This window comes from Podarcis erhardii (genome assembly GCF_964252035.2).
Source record: "Podarcis erhardii genome assembly, chromosome: 3".
Taxonomy (NCBI): Eukaryota; Metazoa; Chordata; class Lepidosauria; order Squamata; family Lacertidae; genus Podarcis; species Podarcis erhardii.
In genome coordinates this window covers 43365421-43383135 of record NC_138507.1, presented here as the reverse complement: position 1 = coordinate 43383135, position 17715 = coordinate 43365421, and the positions used below count along the sequence as shown (strand labels likewise).

Below are 17715 nucleotides of genomic sequence, written 5' to 3'. Positions count from 1 at the left end.
TGTCTTCCCACTAGGTTTATCATGCAGTAGTCGCTTCAATCCTATACCTGCTTACTAGGTACTAGGAAGCCAGTTGAATTCAACTGAGACTTTCTTTAGACTGGCATGTATAGAATTATACTGTTAACCTATTATTATCACCTTGCTTGCTTTTACTGCTTGCAAAATAAGTGAGTGATATGGTAGATAGCAGTCACTTAAAATGATACAGGGTATATATAATTAGCCCAGTGTTTATTCTTGCCCTCCCCATCCCTCCTTCCATGTTCAGAGTAATTATGGGAACTTTTTATTGTTTTAAACTGATCAGCAGTTTCTGTTGGGAAAATGGATTTAGGCCATTGCACTGGCAGATGTTAGCATTTTCTGGAAAGATTTGTCTTCCAGATTGCTAATGAATGACCAAGCGAGTTAGTACATAAGATAGTTAATACTGCTTAATTGTCACAGTCAAATAGAGCAACCACATAATTTTCTGCTATTCTCATCCTGTGAACACTGCAAGAATGATCAACAACGAAGCCTTACAGAGAGTTTTAGTTTGTGAAAGTCTTTGGCTGCTGCAGAATATCTTCCCTCACTCCCTTCTTTCTCCATCAAGCAGGTGGTTCACTAACAACCTTTTCCTGCTCCAACAGGAAAAAAATGTATATAAATACCAAATTTATTTGGCAGCCACTGCCAGTTAATATTCATTTCCAAGTCATTACACAGCCTCAAGTTTCTTCCTGTGTTTAAACATATTCACTGTGGATTAGAAAAGGATGTTGTATTTTCCTGAGTGTGACTTTTATGCTAGCTGAGTCCATGGTTGTGAAACATCTGTTTGAAAAATGCTTTCCTCACACATAGAGGAATGTGTAATGTTCTGTACAAAGGAGGATTACTGAGAAGGAAAGATAGACACACCAGGGAGTTAATCAAGCAAGCAAGATGAGAATGATTCTACAAAACTGGGTTTGTAGTAACTTCATGGCTGTGTAAAAGCCAAACGCTTCTCATGGTATCACCCCTCCTAGAAAAATAAAGTTCCACAGTTTCCTTTTTCAGAAATCAATTTAGCCATCCTAATACCTGCTGAGTAAATTACTGTTTTGGTTTTGGTTCTTTGGGGTGGAGGAAGAACTAAGGCCAGCAGAACTAAGGGAAGAAAAACATTTTATACCAGACTCTCAATTGTGCATCATGTACAATTTTGGTCAGAAATGAAGTCGATAATAAGCTATACCCTATAAAAAATGATGTGGAAGTTTGTAACACACTTTCAGAACAAAATAATGCTCACATTATTCAGCGGAAAAATCCTCTGTTTACTTGTGTGTTGATAGCTAATATAGATAAAAACGATTGCTAGTGAAATTGAAATATTCATTGTTGTTTGTTGGTGAGGAAAAATACTTCTGAAATCAGTCTAGACTCTTCCTTTTTCAAACTGCAGCACAGCAAATATTTCATCAAGCGGCGATGGACCCAATCATAACAAAGTTCTTGTTAAGAAAAATGAAATGTTCTCAACAAGTGGAGTTGCCATAGTTACTCAGAAATTTTGCAGTGGCTAATAACATGCATAGAGTATGGTGCCCAAAACAAAAAGGAAGTTAGTGAGCTTAAGCGGTTCTCTGAATCATTTAATAGTAAAATATTTTTTTGGAATATATCTGTCTCTGGTTGGCAAGTAATGAATGATTATTATTTTTTAAGCCTGTGGAGTACTCCAGACATATGATATGTAAAGACACCAGGGGAATTTTCACAGCAGAAAGAAAGTAGGGGGGGGAATGGTAGAATGGTACAAGGTAGGAAGTATAATGCATTGAGGCTTTGAAACCAGGGGCATGCTGACACTGCTAGGGTTCAGTGCCAGGTTGATCCACTTATCTCATTGCTAGTCTGCAGTATTTATAGCTTAAAACAGTTAGTGTTGTATCCAACACTGAAGTTCAGTTCACACCACAGAGTTCCATGTGTGCAACAGAACTTCCCCTTCCCCTCCCGCTCCTGCTGCCTGAAGCCCCCCATGTGCCTTCATTATAACCCCTTAGAGTTATTGTTGGCACAATTCATGACCACTGCAACTACAACTTTAAAACTTTGGAGCCAATCAAACAGTGATTAGAATGCAAAACCACAACCATCACATAGCAAGGATGGAAGCAGAAAAAGGTCCACATACATACTCAAGTAGCCACCCAGCAGAGCTCTTTTGAGTGGTTTAAAAGTTGGTACTACCTGCCCCAGTCAGTGGGGCACTGGAACCAGCCTACTGTGATAAGTTCACTAGGCATCGAGGGCAAAATTGTTCAACATCCTAGTGATATTGATGTCAGGAGCTCGTCCTACACTCGTGTAGGGCCTGGTAGAGACATATGCCCAACTGGCATGTTCTCTCCCTCTTGGTCATTTGTTTGGGAGCTTCAAAAGCTTTCTTCAGCCCGAACACCACAGCGACCGATGCCAACAGACATCGGCACACTCAGGGATCCACAGAGTTTGTGCAGTTCGCGTAATAGAACTCTATCTCAGCATTTGGCTAATCTACGTTTATTTACGTACGATACACTCGGAGCATTCTGACTTAGCTCCTTCCTCTTTCTCATCAGATAGCAAAGAGAAAGAACAAAGGACAATAGTCCCACTTCAAGGAACGCAGTAACATAAACATCCTGTCTCCGTCACTTCCCACTCTGTAGAGTCAAAACATACACTGTCATGTGATAGACAACAATCCCATGACTGCAATCACAGAGCAGGAATCTTAACAGTTGATGCCTAGTGAACTTATCACAGTATACTGAGTTTGGCATGAAATCAGCCCTGACCACCCTGGCAAATGAACTCCTTTGAGGGAGAGATGGGGGAGTGCAACCCTGCTGTTGCTGGATATCTCAGTGGCTTTTGATACCATGGACCATGGCATCCTCCTGGACTGTCTTCATGGGTTTGGAAGTTGGAGGTACTCTTTTATGGTGGCTCCACTCCTACCTGCATGACTGTTACCAGAGAATAGCATTGGGAAGGCTGCATGTCTACATCTTGGCAGTGTAAGCTGCAGGGTACCACAGGGCACAATTCTGTCCCCAGTGCTATTTAACATCCATATAAAGCTGTTGGAAGCAACCATCAGGGCACATGGCATCAGCATGCTGATGATGCTGAGCTCTACTTTTCTATTAAATCTACTCAGGAGATGATCTCTCATATGCCCTACTGTCTCATCTTCTGGCACAACAACAGAAATTTGGGGATTTGGGTGGCAAATAATGGTCAGTCTCTTCCCTGTGCTCTGAATGTTCCTGAGACTTTTGGAGGGCCTGTGGTTGATGCAGAGATACATGTGCCCACTCAGGAATCCAGGACTTTTCCATTTTCTCGGGGCAGAGCTCACTTTGCAGCAGATGAACTCTTATATGCCCCTCTCACATAATCTGGTGCAGTTCTTAACGATTTCAACAGCATTGCAGGGGGGTGGAATAGATGGTCGATGGGGGCCCTTCCAACTTTGCAATTCTATGAGATGTGGTGGGGAGTTGATGTCCAGTCTTTTCCTTGTTATCTGGATAGTACTACTGTTTCTACCCTTATGTGTATTTGTTAGCAGGAACCAAAAATATCTACTTCCTGGTCTTGTCTAAAACTCCTTCATCTTTTGCTGGCAGTGGGACAGGGCAATGTTCATAGTATGTTGTACAAGTTGGAAAAAAGTTTCATAACTATGTGAAATGTGCATTGGTAGTTTTGAGTATCCTCACTTAAGAAAGAAATGTTTGACTTCCCCCATCTTTGACAAATGTAAAACTTTTATTTATTTATTTATTTATTTATTTAATAAAACAGGTAACAAAAGACTTGAAACAATATGACAATAAGATTATAGAATGCAAGTTTGAAAACAATAGCTGGGTCTTCATGAGACAACGGATAGACAAAAGCTTTCCAAATGCCTACAACACTGCAATGGGTGAGTGCAATATTTGGTCCAATATCTCAGCATTTTATGTCTGCCCTGCTTCAGTAAGGACATCTTTTCAAGGACTTTATACTCAGCTCAGTTGCTTTAATAGCATCAATGTTTTAATGACACTGGTTAAAATTTGGGTCACAACTTGAGTCTGAATTGTGACTGCTTTAAAATAACAATTTTTGTCTAGCGTGGACTGACAAAGTATATTCACAATGTTGTGTTGTGTTCCATTGATACACAGAGAAAAGGTAGCTTGGCACATGAATGTACTATATAAGCTGAACTTCTGGAACAAAAAATCCTTGATAATTTCAGTTCTATTCAAAATGGCGCAATCATTGTTCACCAGATGGAAGAAGACTAAATTAGGAGGAGAAATTGTAATTTTCAGATCCCAAAATAGTATGCAAACAATAGGGAATAAAACAAATGAAGGCTGCAGGGGTGGGGGGAGTGTGTCCTTTATGAGACTGTGACATACTCTAATTCTCCTTCAGATAATAAAAGGACATTATGAAAAGTGCAAGGCAGCAGCTTTCATTCACAAGGCAAATATAAGAATTTTAAAATTAATGCAAGTTTGTGTGATATAGGTATTTTAACTATTATTCTTTGTGTCAGACAAACTACTAGACACAAATTTATTAACTCCTCAGTAATGGATTTCAGCTCTGCACATTTCAGATACTGTTGAAACTACTGAGAAATTCCTGTGGGGTAGCCATGTTAGTCTGTTGTAGCCAAAACAGCAAGTATCTTCTGGCATCAAAAAAGGCTATCAATTCCATTGTGCCATAAGCCTTTGCAGGCTAGAGCCCACTGATATTTACTCACATATACAGTGTCACATATACAGTGATACCTCTAGTTTTGGACTCGATCCGTTCTGGGGTGCTGTTTGCACCCCAAAAAGTCCGTAATCAGAGCGCCGTTTCTGAGCATGCGTGCAGCGCGATAGAGCGCTTCTGCACATGTGCAAAGCACATAGAACACTTCTGCACATGCACACGCAGCGAAACCCGGAAGTATACACTTCCAGATTTGCCGTGTTCGCAAGCTGAAAAGACGTAACATGAACCTAATGCAACACGAGGTATGACTGTATTGCTATGCCAATTTCACACCTGAAGAGATGCCATTTCTTTAATGAGAAGGATACTTCCAATTAATTAATTCTGACCTAAAATTTTGATTCAGGTCACTGATTTGGGAGTTCTTATGACCCCTACTCTCGAGGCAATTTCAGGAGGCACAAGGGGGAAAGCCTTGTTGCGCAAGCAGAAGCCCTTGTTTGTTAGGTGAATGTTATCCTTTGTGTTTACATTTTCATAAAGCAGATACAGAGTTCAACTGTAAGTCCTCATCTCGCCTTTTTGTGGTTTACCATAGCAAATCATACTGCAGGGCCAGGAAACTAGAATGATGGGCAGATAATACCTGACTGACGATAGGGAGGTGTGGAGCAGAGTGGAAGATCCTCTCCCACGCCTGAGGCCCTGCCACCCAGGGTAGAAGTGTGTGTGTGGGGGGTAGGCTTTTGTGCCTTTTTTGCTGTTATTGCTCCAGGCAGAGGTGGATCAGCAGATTGAAAAGCCTCCAAAGCACCAAAATGTTTTCTACTGGTGATTGATTGTGGCAGAACCACTGGTGGTAGTTTGCTGGCTGCCATGTTGGAACCAGTGGGGCTCCTCTCTACCAGTGTCACCTGACAGAACAACATGGTGGGGGAGCAAAATGAGGGCTCAGGGAGGGCATTGCCCACCGCTACTAGAATGAAGAATTTGGTCTTCCTCAGGAGACCAGCATTGCATTATTTGCCCACTTCTCAAAGTTCTGTTTTTTTTGCCAGCCTGGAATTTGAATTACAGATACTGTGATATATGTAGTAATCAGTCTTATGGATCATATCCAACAAAGTTGTCCTGTTCATGCAAGGACTTCACTTTATGCAGTGGAACGTCTGCGTCCTCCCTTCCTTTGTGCAGCCTCCAGAGCAGATTTGGGGGACTCATGGGCTGGAGTTATGTTGTGTAAGTGGGATGACTTCATTGGATACAACCCTGTGTAATTAAGGGAGTGTGATTTACTCCATAATACGACAACTTTGTGACATTTCTGTTCATCATGAAATATTTGGATCAACATTGCTTTTAGGGTACTTCCATACTGTACATGTAATCTTTATAACTTACTACAGAGGTCATCTGCAAAACAAGCCAGCTTCAAAATATGGGTTATAAAGCTGGCCTGTTTCTTTTAAACGATAGTTCCTGATTTGTGCATAATGACCAGAATCAGACAACTGGAAACCAGATTTTGGTTTGTACAATCTCTTGGCTGAGAGGGGAGCAGGAGTGCTACTCCTGGACTCCCTGAGGCTTGTTTAAATCACATGATATCCTGGCTTAGTATTATGTGTGGACCGTGCCAATGGCTTGCTGCTTAGGAGGGATGCCCTAAATTGACTAGCTATATTCAACTTAGGAAAAGTTGACTTTATCACATAGTTATTTGACTGTGTTTCTCTCCCCGCACCCCCGACAGCTGTGTGTAATAGCATACGACATCCAGTGACAAAGGAAATCCTTTTCGACTTCATTGAAAAATGTACAGCAGCAGCTCCAGGACAGAACCGCAAGCATCACCTGGATCCTGACACTGAACTCATGCCACCGCCACCTCCTAAAAGACCACGGCCGTGATTTAAAGACTGAGAGAATACCGTGTTGTTTACAGTTCTACAAAACAATGTGTGTGGGACATTTGCAAAAAGTTATTGTAAACATCCTGTAAATACTTATGTGCATTTTTTTTGGAATGCCATATCATGGACTCAGATTTGTTTTGTACTTGACAAGTTGAATATTGCTTTGTGGAAACTGAGAACAGATTTAATCCAAAGGGTTAGATGAAAAAAAAAAGTGTAGAATCAATGGAAAGCCACCTTGTTTGATAGGTACCTTTCAAATCTAACGTTTTATACTAGTAAACTGGAACTGTGAAGCCATGACAAAGCGGCCCTTTTCTTTTTCCAAGTGGTGTTGCAAAGAGTGTGATGTTACCTCTAACCAGTTAAGAATTGTTGCTTTGTTTTATTTAGCATAGTTCTCTTATGTTTCTTAGGCTCATGTTTAAAGACAAACGGCAGCAAATGTTCATGCAGTGTACTCTTTAAAATAAAAGTTTATCAGGTTTCATTAAAAAAAAAATTAGGAAAAATTTTTTTATATTAAAGAAGTAACCCAAGTTGTGTAAATCCTTTTGGATAGGTATTGGGTTTTGTTTTTTGTTTAGTCTGAAGAACCACATTCATCTGTTAATGCTCTTTTTAATATCACATTTTAGGTTTTATGCTTTGGTAGGCACAATCAATCCTCAGTATGAAAAAGCAAAGCTTAATTTCTGTACAGCAGCTGTAAATGGATTATGTCAAAAGATGTTCATCATGTTGATGTGTACTCTAACCATGTTAATGACACTGCAATAATTCTGTGGAGAAAATGTTGGGGGAAATTCCAGGAGATACTTGAGATGAATAGAAGTGAAGTGTGGTTTCCCTTCCAGGGAAATGGCCTCTTAGAAACTTTAATAGAAAAGGGTAAAGTTTTGTTGCTGAAAGTAGCATTAGGAACCCCCACACCTCCTATTTTTAAAGCAAGAGCCATGTTAGGTACCAAACTAGAGCAGCCTTCTTCCCTAGCCTAGTGGCCTTCAGTGGTTTTGACTTCAGTCCCCCCCCCAGCCCCCAGCTAGTCTCACATATATGGGGGGCACTAGGCTGGCAAATGCTGGTTATGAGCATTCTCATCCAGTGATTGTAGTTTAAAAATATGAATTAAACAGTTTTCCTGGTTTTTGCTGATGTATAGCAAATTTATTAGTTATTCCATCACTATAGAGAAGCCACATTATTTAGACCTTGAGCAATTATTACATGTTTAAGATCTAGGAACAAATGTAATAGCATTTCACAAGCTGACTGTAAAATAAGCCATTTAGCATTTTGATTGTTTATACTTATTGATATGTATAAGTCACTTAGGCATTCAGCTAGCTACTGATCTGCGAAAACTTTATTTGTTATGTATTGATAACCAAATGGTGTTTATATTAGGAAATATTTAAAAGTTTTAATATTTCCCTCCCCTGTTTTTATACATGAAAATGCATTTTATGCTTTGTTCAGTAGCCATTTTGAAACCTGTCTATTAAAATGTTACATTTATCTTTCTGGGCACTGAACAGATAAAATAAGTTTATTCTTCTTGAGAAGTTGAAATTTGACCAAAAATTATTTTACTTACATATATTCCTGTTCACCTATAGAAGATAGCTGCCACTTAAGCAGTAGTTTCCCATCAGCCTTATAAATAGATGTGAAAAGCTATGCAATCACTTTGCACTCATGGATAAAATGTAAGTTTCTAAATGGATAAAATTGTTTTGCCCTAGATTTAAAGCTCTGTCGTGCAGGTACAGCATAACATGATTTCTAGTGCCATTTGGACACTTATGGTAATAGCAACCTTTCAGCTATGTTGCAAATAATACGTGTAAATTTTAAATATCTATTACTAATATTTATCCTGTCTTTCAGTATTCTAGCATGCTGTAACAGCTGGTTATGACTTAAATGCTTCTAGATCCATAGCTTCGTGCCAGTATTTATTATTTTCATAAATTATGCCCATTGCTTGTGTCCTCATTCACATTATTAATGGTTATATTGAATTAATGAGATTTCCATTTCACTTGTACAAATGCATTTTGCCTTTTAAATTTGCTCTCACCCTTGCATTTGTGGGTTGGGGGAGCTGAATAGATGCTTTACATTTTCTTTCCAAAGGCTGAAAGCCTTGACTTAGCTATGAAAGAACAAGAGGCTTCCATGAGAAACAGATGAAAGAATAATCCTAAATACAATTTCAGTTGGACCAGCTTGCCTTAATCAGTGCAAGGCCTCCATTTGTCTGAGACTGAAGTCAGCAGCAGCAGAAAAAGTTGACTGGACCACATAAAAGGAAGCTTGAGTGGGCTGGTTTTTTAAAAATAAAGTAATGCAGAACATTTGCATTCAATGACATTCCAGGAAAATGTCATTACCTTCTGCTGCAAAATATATTTTAAATATTTGAGGGAAGTCAGTTATCTAAAATAATGGTAGTTCAGTTTAAGGGGGGAAATAGATCTTATTTACAAATGGCGGCACTTTTTTTTGTTAAGCTTCATGGCTGGGTGGGGTCAAGAAGGGGGTGTCAGAGCCCAAGGCATTTATACTATGTTCCATCTTAAGGCAGAGCTTTCTCTGAAATGAAGTTATTACTTAATTTATTCCAATCATTTTCAAGCCTGCTGATTTGTGTACATGTACAACATAATCTAGAAAAACTGAACAGCAAGCAGTAAGATGAAATAATTCAATTCTCTGCAAGAATAATGGTAGAAATAATGGCTGCTTAAATGGATAAAATGAACCAAGCAAATCTGTAGCCACAGACTATATTCCAAAAAGGAATTTGCATTGGCAGAGCTCATTTTCAGATACGATTGCAGAAAAGAGGCTGAAGAGAGCTGACAGATCCCAGCTGATAAAATTCCCTCCTGCTAGACAAAAATGAGGAATAAATTAAGTTGCCTGATTAAAGGAAAAGATAAAAAAAACCAGGCCCATTTTTAGTGATGACCAGTCATCAGTGTCATGTATAGAGGTTGGCAGGATGGCAATGAAACTTTTCAGTTAGCTTTCCTGTGACTACTGGAGAGAGAAATGGTAGTTATATTGAGAAATCCTACGAAGGATAGGAAGAGCCAGATGCATCTGTAAAGGCTCTTGGAAAGGGAAGAAAGCTGGGAAGAAACTCAAAGGCAGAGTCACTTCGTTAGGGTTTTCACCTCATTTGTGCTCCAGGAGATTTTGTAATGAGAGTAGCCACCTTGTCTATACATTTTTTATACTGGTTCAACTCCTACGCTGAAAAGCAAGCCTGGCATGTGACTCCATTGTGAGTGCTGTACCCAGTCAAATCTGCATGTTTGAATCAGCCATGAGCCAACCATACTGAAGTGGGAGCAATTTCACTCAGAACAGACAACTAAATAAGCTGAAAATAAGCTATAGTTCCCAAAGAGGCTTCTGGATTTATTTGCCTGTTTCACAACCAAGCAGTGGTGTCCGGTAAGATGTTGACTTGGTAGGGCTGCAATTTTTATCCTTTCTGTTTTCGTCACAAGAGCATTTATTTAGGAAAGTGTGCCATTACCAGGGCTTTTTTGAACCAGAAATTGCCAGAACTGAGTTCTGGCAATTCTCAGGTAGGCACCATTGCCATTATAAGAGAACAATGGAGGTGTTCATTGTGAGTTCCAGCACCTCTTTTTCTGGAAAAATAGCACAGGCCATTACACATGCACAGAGTACCACTGTCTCCTCTAAAACACCATCAACATCACTAAAAAAAACCAAATATTAAATTCTTCTCTGCATATCTAAGGACAGGAAAGAGTTTCCATGTAAGAGGGCTCAGTCATGATTTTCAGATAAGATTGACTCCATACCTCTTATTTAGAAATTATGGTAAGTCGTACCAAATGATGTGTACGTTTTGGAATTCATTTATTGTTTATATATCCGTTACTAAAAAGCTAAACACAAAAATGTTTAAAATGTGTTTCCAGTTTCATGCAGTTTTCCTCACCCCCTCCCAAATCAGTCCGGCTTTTCATTATCCAAAATATTTCCCCCCTAAATTAAAAAGATTATGCAGTCCCAAACAACAGACCAAAAACGATTGTGTCATTTGAGCCAGGGCACATCAGAGCACAGCAGAACATATTCGCAATGCATGGCTCAGTCCTGAAAATGTGAAGTGCTAATGTGTGCTTATGTGCAGACTTCATCACATCAGACTAATCACAATCAACCTCTATTATGTCTGATATTTGGGAGAATATCTTCCAGGTTTGGAAAAGGATGTGTAGTCATATCCAGACAGGCACAGAGCTGAAGCACTTTGTTTTAGAGCAAGGTAGGGTTGTCATACGCCTGGACATGTCCTCTTTTTCAAAGGTAAAATCACCCAGGTGGATTTTTTATATTTTGCAAAACGTCTGGGTTTTTATTTTTATTTTTAGTACTATTTGTACCAGGGTCGTTCTAGGATTCACTGGTGAGGCCTTGTGTGGCCTTCCGGGGCTCACTTAGACCTTGAGTTGTTTCCGGTGGCCGCCAGGCCTCACACAGTCTTCCTGGGGTTGCTCTAGGCTTTGTGTTGCATCTGGCGGCCGCCAGCCTGGTGCGACCTTCCTGGGACCATTTAGCCTTACATCTTCTGGAGATACACCGTCTTGTGAGCAGGAGGCTGAAGACAGCAAAGGTAAGAGAGGGGAGGGAAGGAGAGAGCAAGGAAGGGGTTAGCAGCAGGGAGGGGGCAACCCATGGAGATGCGAGATGGGGGGGAGGTGCTCTGAATTTTTCTCACAAAATGTTGGGAGGGTATGTCATTTTCATTTTTAGTTACCATTATTAAATATTTCAATACACCTGCACATGCACTATTACTACTATTTTTCTTCCTCCCCCCCCCTCCTGCCCCACCTACAAATGTGTGTCCTCTTTTTTGCTCTTTGGAATAAGGCAAACCTAGGTAGAAATAATTGTGTAACAGCATTTTTCTCCATTCCTATGCATTCAATATAAATTTCCTGCTACGGGAGGGGCTTGTTGGAAGCAGATCCACACACCTTTTCTGGAAATATTATGGACTCAGATCTACCTTACCTGCTCTATTCCACCCAACAGCTACAGCAGCTTTTAATAAGTGAACAGAGTGGTACCTCAGGTTACATACGCTTTAGGTTACAGACTCCGGTAACCCAGAAATATTACCTCAGGTTAAGAACTTTGCTTCAGGATGAGAACAGAAGAACAGTTTCAGGTTAAGAACAGACCTCCAGAACAAATTAAGTTCTTAACCTGAGGTACCACTGTATAGGGAAATTGCTAATACAGAGTTTTTTGCAACACATACACAGGCCATCTCTGTCTCTCAATTGCTGTTTGCTTAAAACTCAGTCACTGGGCTTTAAAAGTGTGGACTGTGCCTGGAAAGCGTGGAAGAAACTATGGATAGGACTTGGGCTACCTGATCAGTCACCTGGTTTTTCTTGCTATAGTTGTACTTTTTGGCTTAGGAGTGGTAGATAGAGCTGAATGGCCAGAGGACAATAAGATGGACAAAAATGCCTCTTTAAGTTCATGGAAGTATACAATGGGGGGGGGGGCAGGAGAGGTGGTGCGACTGTGAGATTTGAGGAGAATATTTCATTTTCAGTAGGGGGTGGCATTCCCCAGTAATTCCATTAAACCAGCCTCCACTGCATATGAGGTAGATGAAGTGCCATTTATGAAGGCAAGGCTTCAAACCCCTCCCCCCAGCCGGAACTTTCCGGAACACAGTTCTGGCACCTCTCAGGTGGGCACCATTTCCATTCTAAGAGAAACAAGGGAGGTGTTCATGGTGAGTTCCTGCACCTCTTTTTCTAGAAAAATAGCACTTCTGGAGGCAGGTATGAAAATTAACATTTCCCCAAATGGAACATGACATAAGGAGATCAACTCAGAACAATAATACACAGAAATGGGATTTAGGATGGCATCCTGGGTATCTATAACAGGAGTTCTTTTTTTTTTTTTTTTTTTTTGTCCTACTGGGCAGCGTTATTTTAACTCAACTTTAGTTGTAGGCAATGGCTGTGAAAAACTGGCTTGTGTTAAAAAGAAGCAAGGGACCCATGGACAAGAGAATAGTGAATGAAACTAATAGCTCTGATTAGATGACACCACCACCCATTTGGGTGGCAAAGTGAATCCTAGAGAGGGAGAATTATATCCACTGAAAATATGTCAAGTGCTGTAGAAAAGGGAATCTTAAAAATATGGGATACAGAATTTTTCTATATGAATGTGGGATATAGATTTCCCCCCAAATATATAAATATTATATAAACACACAGAGAAAAATAAACCTACATTAAAATTATGAGAAACACAGTTCATTTTGGGATATTGTATTTGAAGTTGGTAATATATTCTGAGTGTGTAGATGGTAAAATTAAAAAGACAGAATTGCCAGAAATGTTGAAGGCTCAAAAATAAAAACGGGCTTGTTCTAAAATGTCTATAGTTACAAAAGAAATTCATATTTATAGAAACTATTCAAGAATTAGCATATTTAGATTATTTAATTTATCCCAGACACATTTTTCAGGTGTGCCTACGTGAGGGGAGGCTAAATGCTATGAGATCTGCTTTTTAAATGTGGCAGATCTATTAAAAATGACAATTGTAGCATGGAGGGAAGTTCTGTGTTTCTAATTGCATGTTCAGTTACAGGTAATGTGAAGAGAGCATTATCCATATGTTGTCTTCAGGAAAATTCAAGATATCTCTAGATACCTATTTATTTTATCTATCCTGTATGCCTATTCAAGTGGATAACCCTATGGCAATTTCAATTATGTTAGACAGTCTTAACACAATCTCTCTCTCTCTCTCTCTCTCTCTGTGTGTGTGTGTGTGTGTGTGTGTGTGTGTAAGTAGAAAATGTTAAATTATGTTTCAGCATAGAAAGCAAAAGCATGAAATGAAGAGATGTCTAGATAACTGTTGAGGACTACTAAAAGATTGGAATATCTGTGGGCTATATGAGCGGAATTTTGAAGTATTGGGTCTCTGAAGTCAAGTATCTTTTGGAAAATGATAGCCTAGGGAAATAGCATTGCTTCAGATTCATATGCTTTCATTCCCAATGAGATTTGGAAACAACATCTTTCTTTGTCTCTACTGTGCGCTGCAAACCTAGGAACTATAGCAGTAGTTTTGTATATAGATCTTTAGATTTTCCTTAATCAAAATGGCTGCTGGGTTCTTTAGGGTATGCTAATATTAAATTCCACATAGTCCCTGGGATAGATCATATACACATGATGGATAAGCTGCATTTGCTACCTTGTTACCTCATGCTACTGGGTGCTTCCAGATGGGTACCATATTTTTCACTCCATAAGACGCACCTGATCATAAGATGCACCTAGTTATTAGAGGAGGAAAACAAGAAAAAAATATATTCTGAATCACAGTCTCCTCAGGAGGAGAGCAATCCCCGCAGAGGCTTGGGAGGGAAGCTGCGCGCCCGCCAGCCATATGAGGCTTTCCTTCTCCCCACTTTTTTCTCCTCCTCCAGCACAGGCCCCTTTTCCAGCCGCCTCCTCTCCATTCCATTCTCCCAAACTCATCAGGCGACGTCTGCATTTTCTCCCCTTCGCTGCTGCCTCTCCTTTGCCCTCTACCATGACTCTCCACTCGCGGCAACCTACCTCCCTTCGCCCCGCTTCTTGGTCCCCCTCCTCTCCGGCCTCTTCCTCCCCTCTCTCGGCAGCTGCCTCTTCTCGCCATCCTCCAGCCAACATCCCCGGAGCCATCAGGGGAAAGGGGAGGCCGTAGGCAAAGCCTCTCTCAAAGAGAGCAGCTCGGGAGCGTGAGGCAACATCACACAGCCTGCCCACCACTCCCAAACCTTCCCGGGGCTTCAGGGAAAGGTGATGCTGTCGCCAAACTGGGAGGGTGGGGCAATGGCGCGTGTCACACTCGGGTGATTCGGCTCCAGGGACCACACATTCTCTCCATAAGACACACAGACATTTCCCCTTACTTTTATTCTGGGATCGCTACTCCTCTCAAACATGGAAGTTTTTTTGCAGCAGCCACACAACACCGTTGGCCTAAAAATGCCACCCTAAATTTCCTCCTGTTTAATCTCAATTTACCTTTCTGGAGATAATCCAATACATTCTGTTTAAAAAAACTAAAGCATGTTGCCAATGACCTATTTGTAATATCCCCCATTCCTTACTTTACAGTTCCCATTTCAGATTTGTGCCCCCATAATTGCTTTTTATAAATGAGCCGTAACCATTCACAAATATGACTCAGAAATGTGCCTAAAGTTGCCTATACTTTATGTAAATAGATGGATATATCTTACTGGTAAAGCAAAAGTCTGGTTTCAAAAAATGACATTGGTAAAACTGCCCTATTCCTATGTTATGTACAGAAAGTGTGTAATCCATAGGCATTAACTAATATGCGCTGGTTGTTTTTTAAAAAGTTTTTAAGGATTTATTGGGCAGAGTATACTTAACAATTTGAGTCTTTTTCAATTTGGGGAAATGGATTAGCTTAAATGTACTCACATTTGTATATTGAATCCCAACAACATGTTTGGATTCAACTCCTTCTTACATTCCTGTAGCTCCGTCTAGATTAGTAGCACAGTAAGGTTTTGAGTAAGGTCCAAGTAAAGTAAGCCAATAACTGGACAAGCCTATACATGTTTACTCAGAAGGAAGCCAAACTTAAGTTGAATGGGGCTTACTCCAAGGAAATTGTCCATAGGATTATGGAGTTTTCCCCTCATTCTTCTTGGATGTTCTTCCTACTGTTTCAACTAGTCCCATCTTTCAGGTAACTTTGTGAATGCTCATCAGGTACTGTGATCATAGGATAATTTGAAAAGGGAGTTAATGGGAAGAATACAGAATCTGTCTTTTTCTTATGCCTTGGTTGTCACCCTAGGTTGCTAACTGACCTGTTAAATGCCTGTATGTCAAGCAGCACACAAGAAGAAACATTTCTGGCATCTGAATTCAGGGGGAGGAGGGCAAGGTGCATAGTTCCAAAGCCATTAAGCTCCACAGCCATGTAAAAAAAAAAGAATAATGACTCAGGACTCTTCATTCTGGCTTTACCTGAGCTTTGTATAGAGAGATGCCTGTCTTTTATTTAATAAACTGTTGTACTTTCATGACACAGAGGCTGCCTGCAAATATCCAAATGTAGTAATGATATTCATAGCTGACTGTTAGATAAGATCAGCCATCACATGGACTTAAAATACCTTCTCTTTAATTTCGTACAAGATGCAAAGTTCAATGTTAAGAATATCCTTTAACGATTTGCCCTTTTGACAGCTTCCTGTACCCTTGAATGTCTTGATTTTTTCTATGCTGCCTTTGATTTCTTTCTTGGAGAATTGCATTTACTGGGCAAAGCCTAGCTCATGGGTAAGGAACCAGTGTAACCCTCCAGAGTCCAGATGTTGTTGGACTCCCATCATCCCTGAACATTGACCAGGCTGGTTTATGAATATATCTTTCTGATGGGAGCTGAAGACCAAAACATAGAGAGGGCTACACTTTCCCCATCCCTGGTCTAGGTGATTGGACATTTGTTCAACAACAGTATGCACTACAAGGTTTAAACATAGTTTCTTGACAAATCTGCCTTCTGCAGTGGCAATATTTATATTTATTTTTGGCAGTGTTCTTTGTGATGTATCTACTACAGATTTATATGCCAGTAGATTGTAAAGAAGCTACCTTGGGAAAGGTGACAGGGAAAGGAATGGAGACAGCAGTGGGTGTTCCCACAGATGCGTGGAGATCCCCACCCTCCGTTGAGGTGGGATGTGACTAGTCCTAAGATCCCCAGTGAGAAAAAGATGCTCTGTACAACTACATCTATGGAACCACCTGCCACAACTACCCTGCTGTCTTCCCCAAGGTAACTTTTTTTGTCTAGGGGGTAGTAGTAGGAGGAGGCAGTAGCAGATGCTCAAGGGGCTCAAAAACCCAACATAACTATCCCATTTTGGAATAGGGAGGTAATCACTCCTCCCTATTTCCAGTCTCAACCTATGGAGTGAAATTATACTGAGTTTTCTAGTCACAGAGTCTAGTGGTTAAGTTTGACTATTGTGCATAATTAAAACCTCAACCCCTATCTTTCCTAATGATGAGTATATTCATAATAGCCCTCACTAAAATGATCTGCCACTGTGATAAAATGCAATTTACTGTGAGACAGTGGGATGCTTCTATCATTGGCAGTGATGCGCATGAAGATTCAACTGTTTAGAGCAGGTGGGAGAGCAGGTGGCACTGCCTCCCACACCGGATGTGCCTGCCTGCTGTCCACACATTAGATGTGATGGAATAGGAGCTATAGTGCAATGGAAGTTGGGTCTGCACTGACCCTAAATCACTGTTACCTCCAACATGTGACACCATCTTTCTCTCCCACCACACCTTTGCAGCCTTGCGTGAACAAGTTATAACCATCTCACAATGCCCTACTGGGCTAATTTGATCATATTCTGAAGAGTCAATATTTTTAGTTTCTGTTTAATTCCAACATGGGTGAGTTGCTTCACATCATTTGGCATTGTATTAATGTTAATGCCTTGCTCAGCATTCATTTTAAACGATTGCGCAGTAGAAATTTGCCATCTTCACAGCAAGCGGAAGCTTTCTGCTCCTTTAATTACCCGTGCATGATTCCTCATGCTACGCGTTGGACAAGTGTGTCAGCTGCTGTGAAGGATAGGTGCTTAATCAATTATGGATTACAGAACTTCACAAGAAGACTTAATCGCAAGGGACTTGGCATTGCTTTGAAATGCTCTAACCAGCTTTTGTTTTAACCAAGTAAATTTTCCAGATTTTCAATTTGCCCTCTTAGAAATATTAAGCGATTGGGGGATGGGGAAAGCTTCAGTTGTATAGATTCCATGTGTCTGTTTCAGTGTACAGACAAATCTGGCACATAGGTCCACTCTTCTGCAACTGACAGCCATCCACCTCCAATGTAGTGGTGAAGCAGCAGCATTCCATATCATGCTATCTCCATATGGTCTAAA

General features: G+C 40.4%; 2 protein-coding genes across 4 annotated transcripts in view; one reads left to right on the top strand and one right to left on the bottom strand.

Annotated features, from left to right (window-relative positions):
- The window catches only part of RNGTT (RNA guanylyltransferase and 5'-phosphatase), a 122804-nt gene extending 112069 nt beyond the window's left edge, over positions 1-10735 (top strand). For all 3 annotated transcript variants that reach the window (XM_081857136.1, XM_081857137.1, XM_081857135.1), the window contains 2 exons: positions 3835-3958; positions 6506-10735. In XM_081857136.1, the coding sequence (XP_081713262.1) occupies positions 3835-3958; positions 6506-6663 (282 nt within the window). In that variant the 3' untranslated portion in view covers positions 6664-10735. The remainder of the gene's footprint in view (positions 1-3834; positions 3959-6505) is intronic.
- Positions 1-17715, bottom strand: part of PM20D2 (peptidase M20 domain containing 2) — a 617107-nt gene that overhangs the window by 171946 nt on the left and 427446 nt on the right. The window lies entirely within an intron of this gene.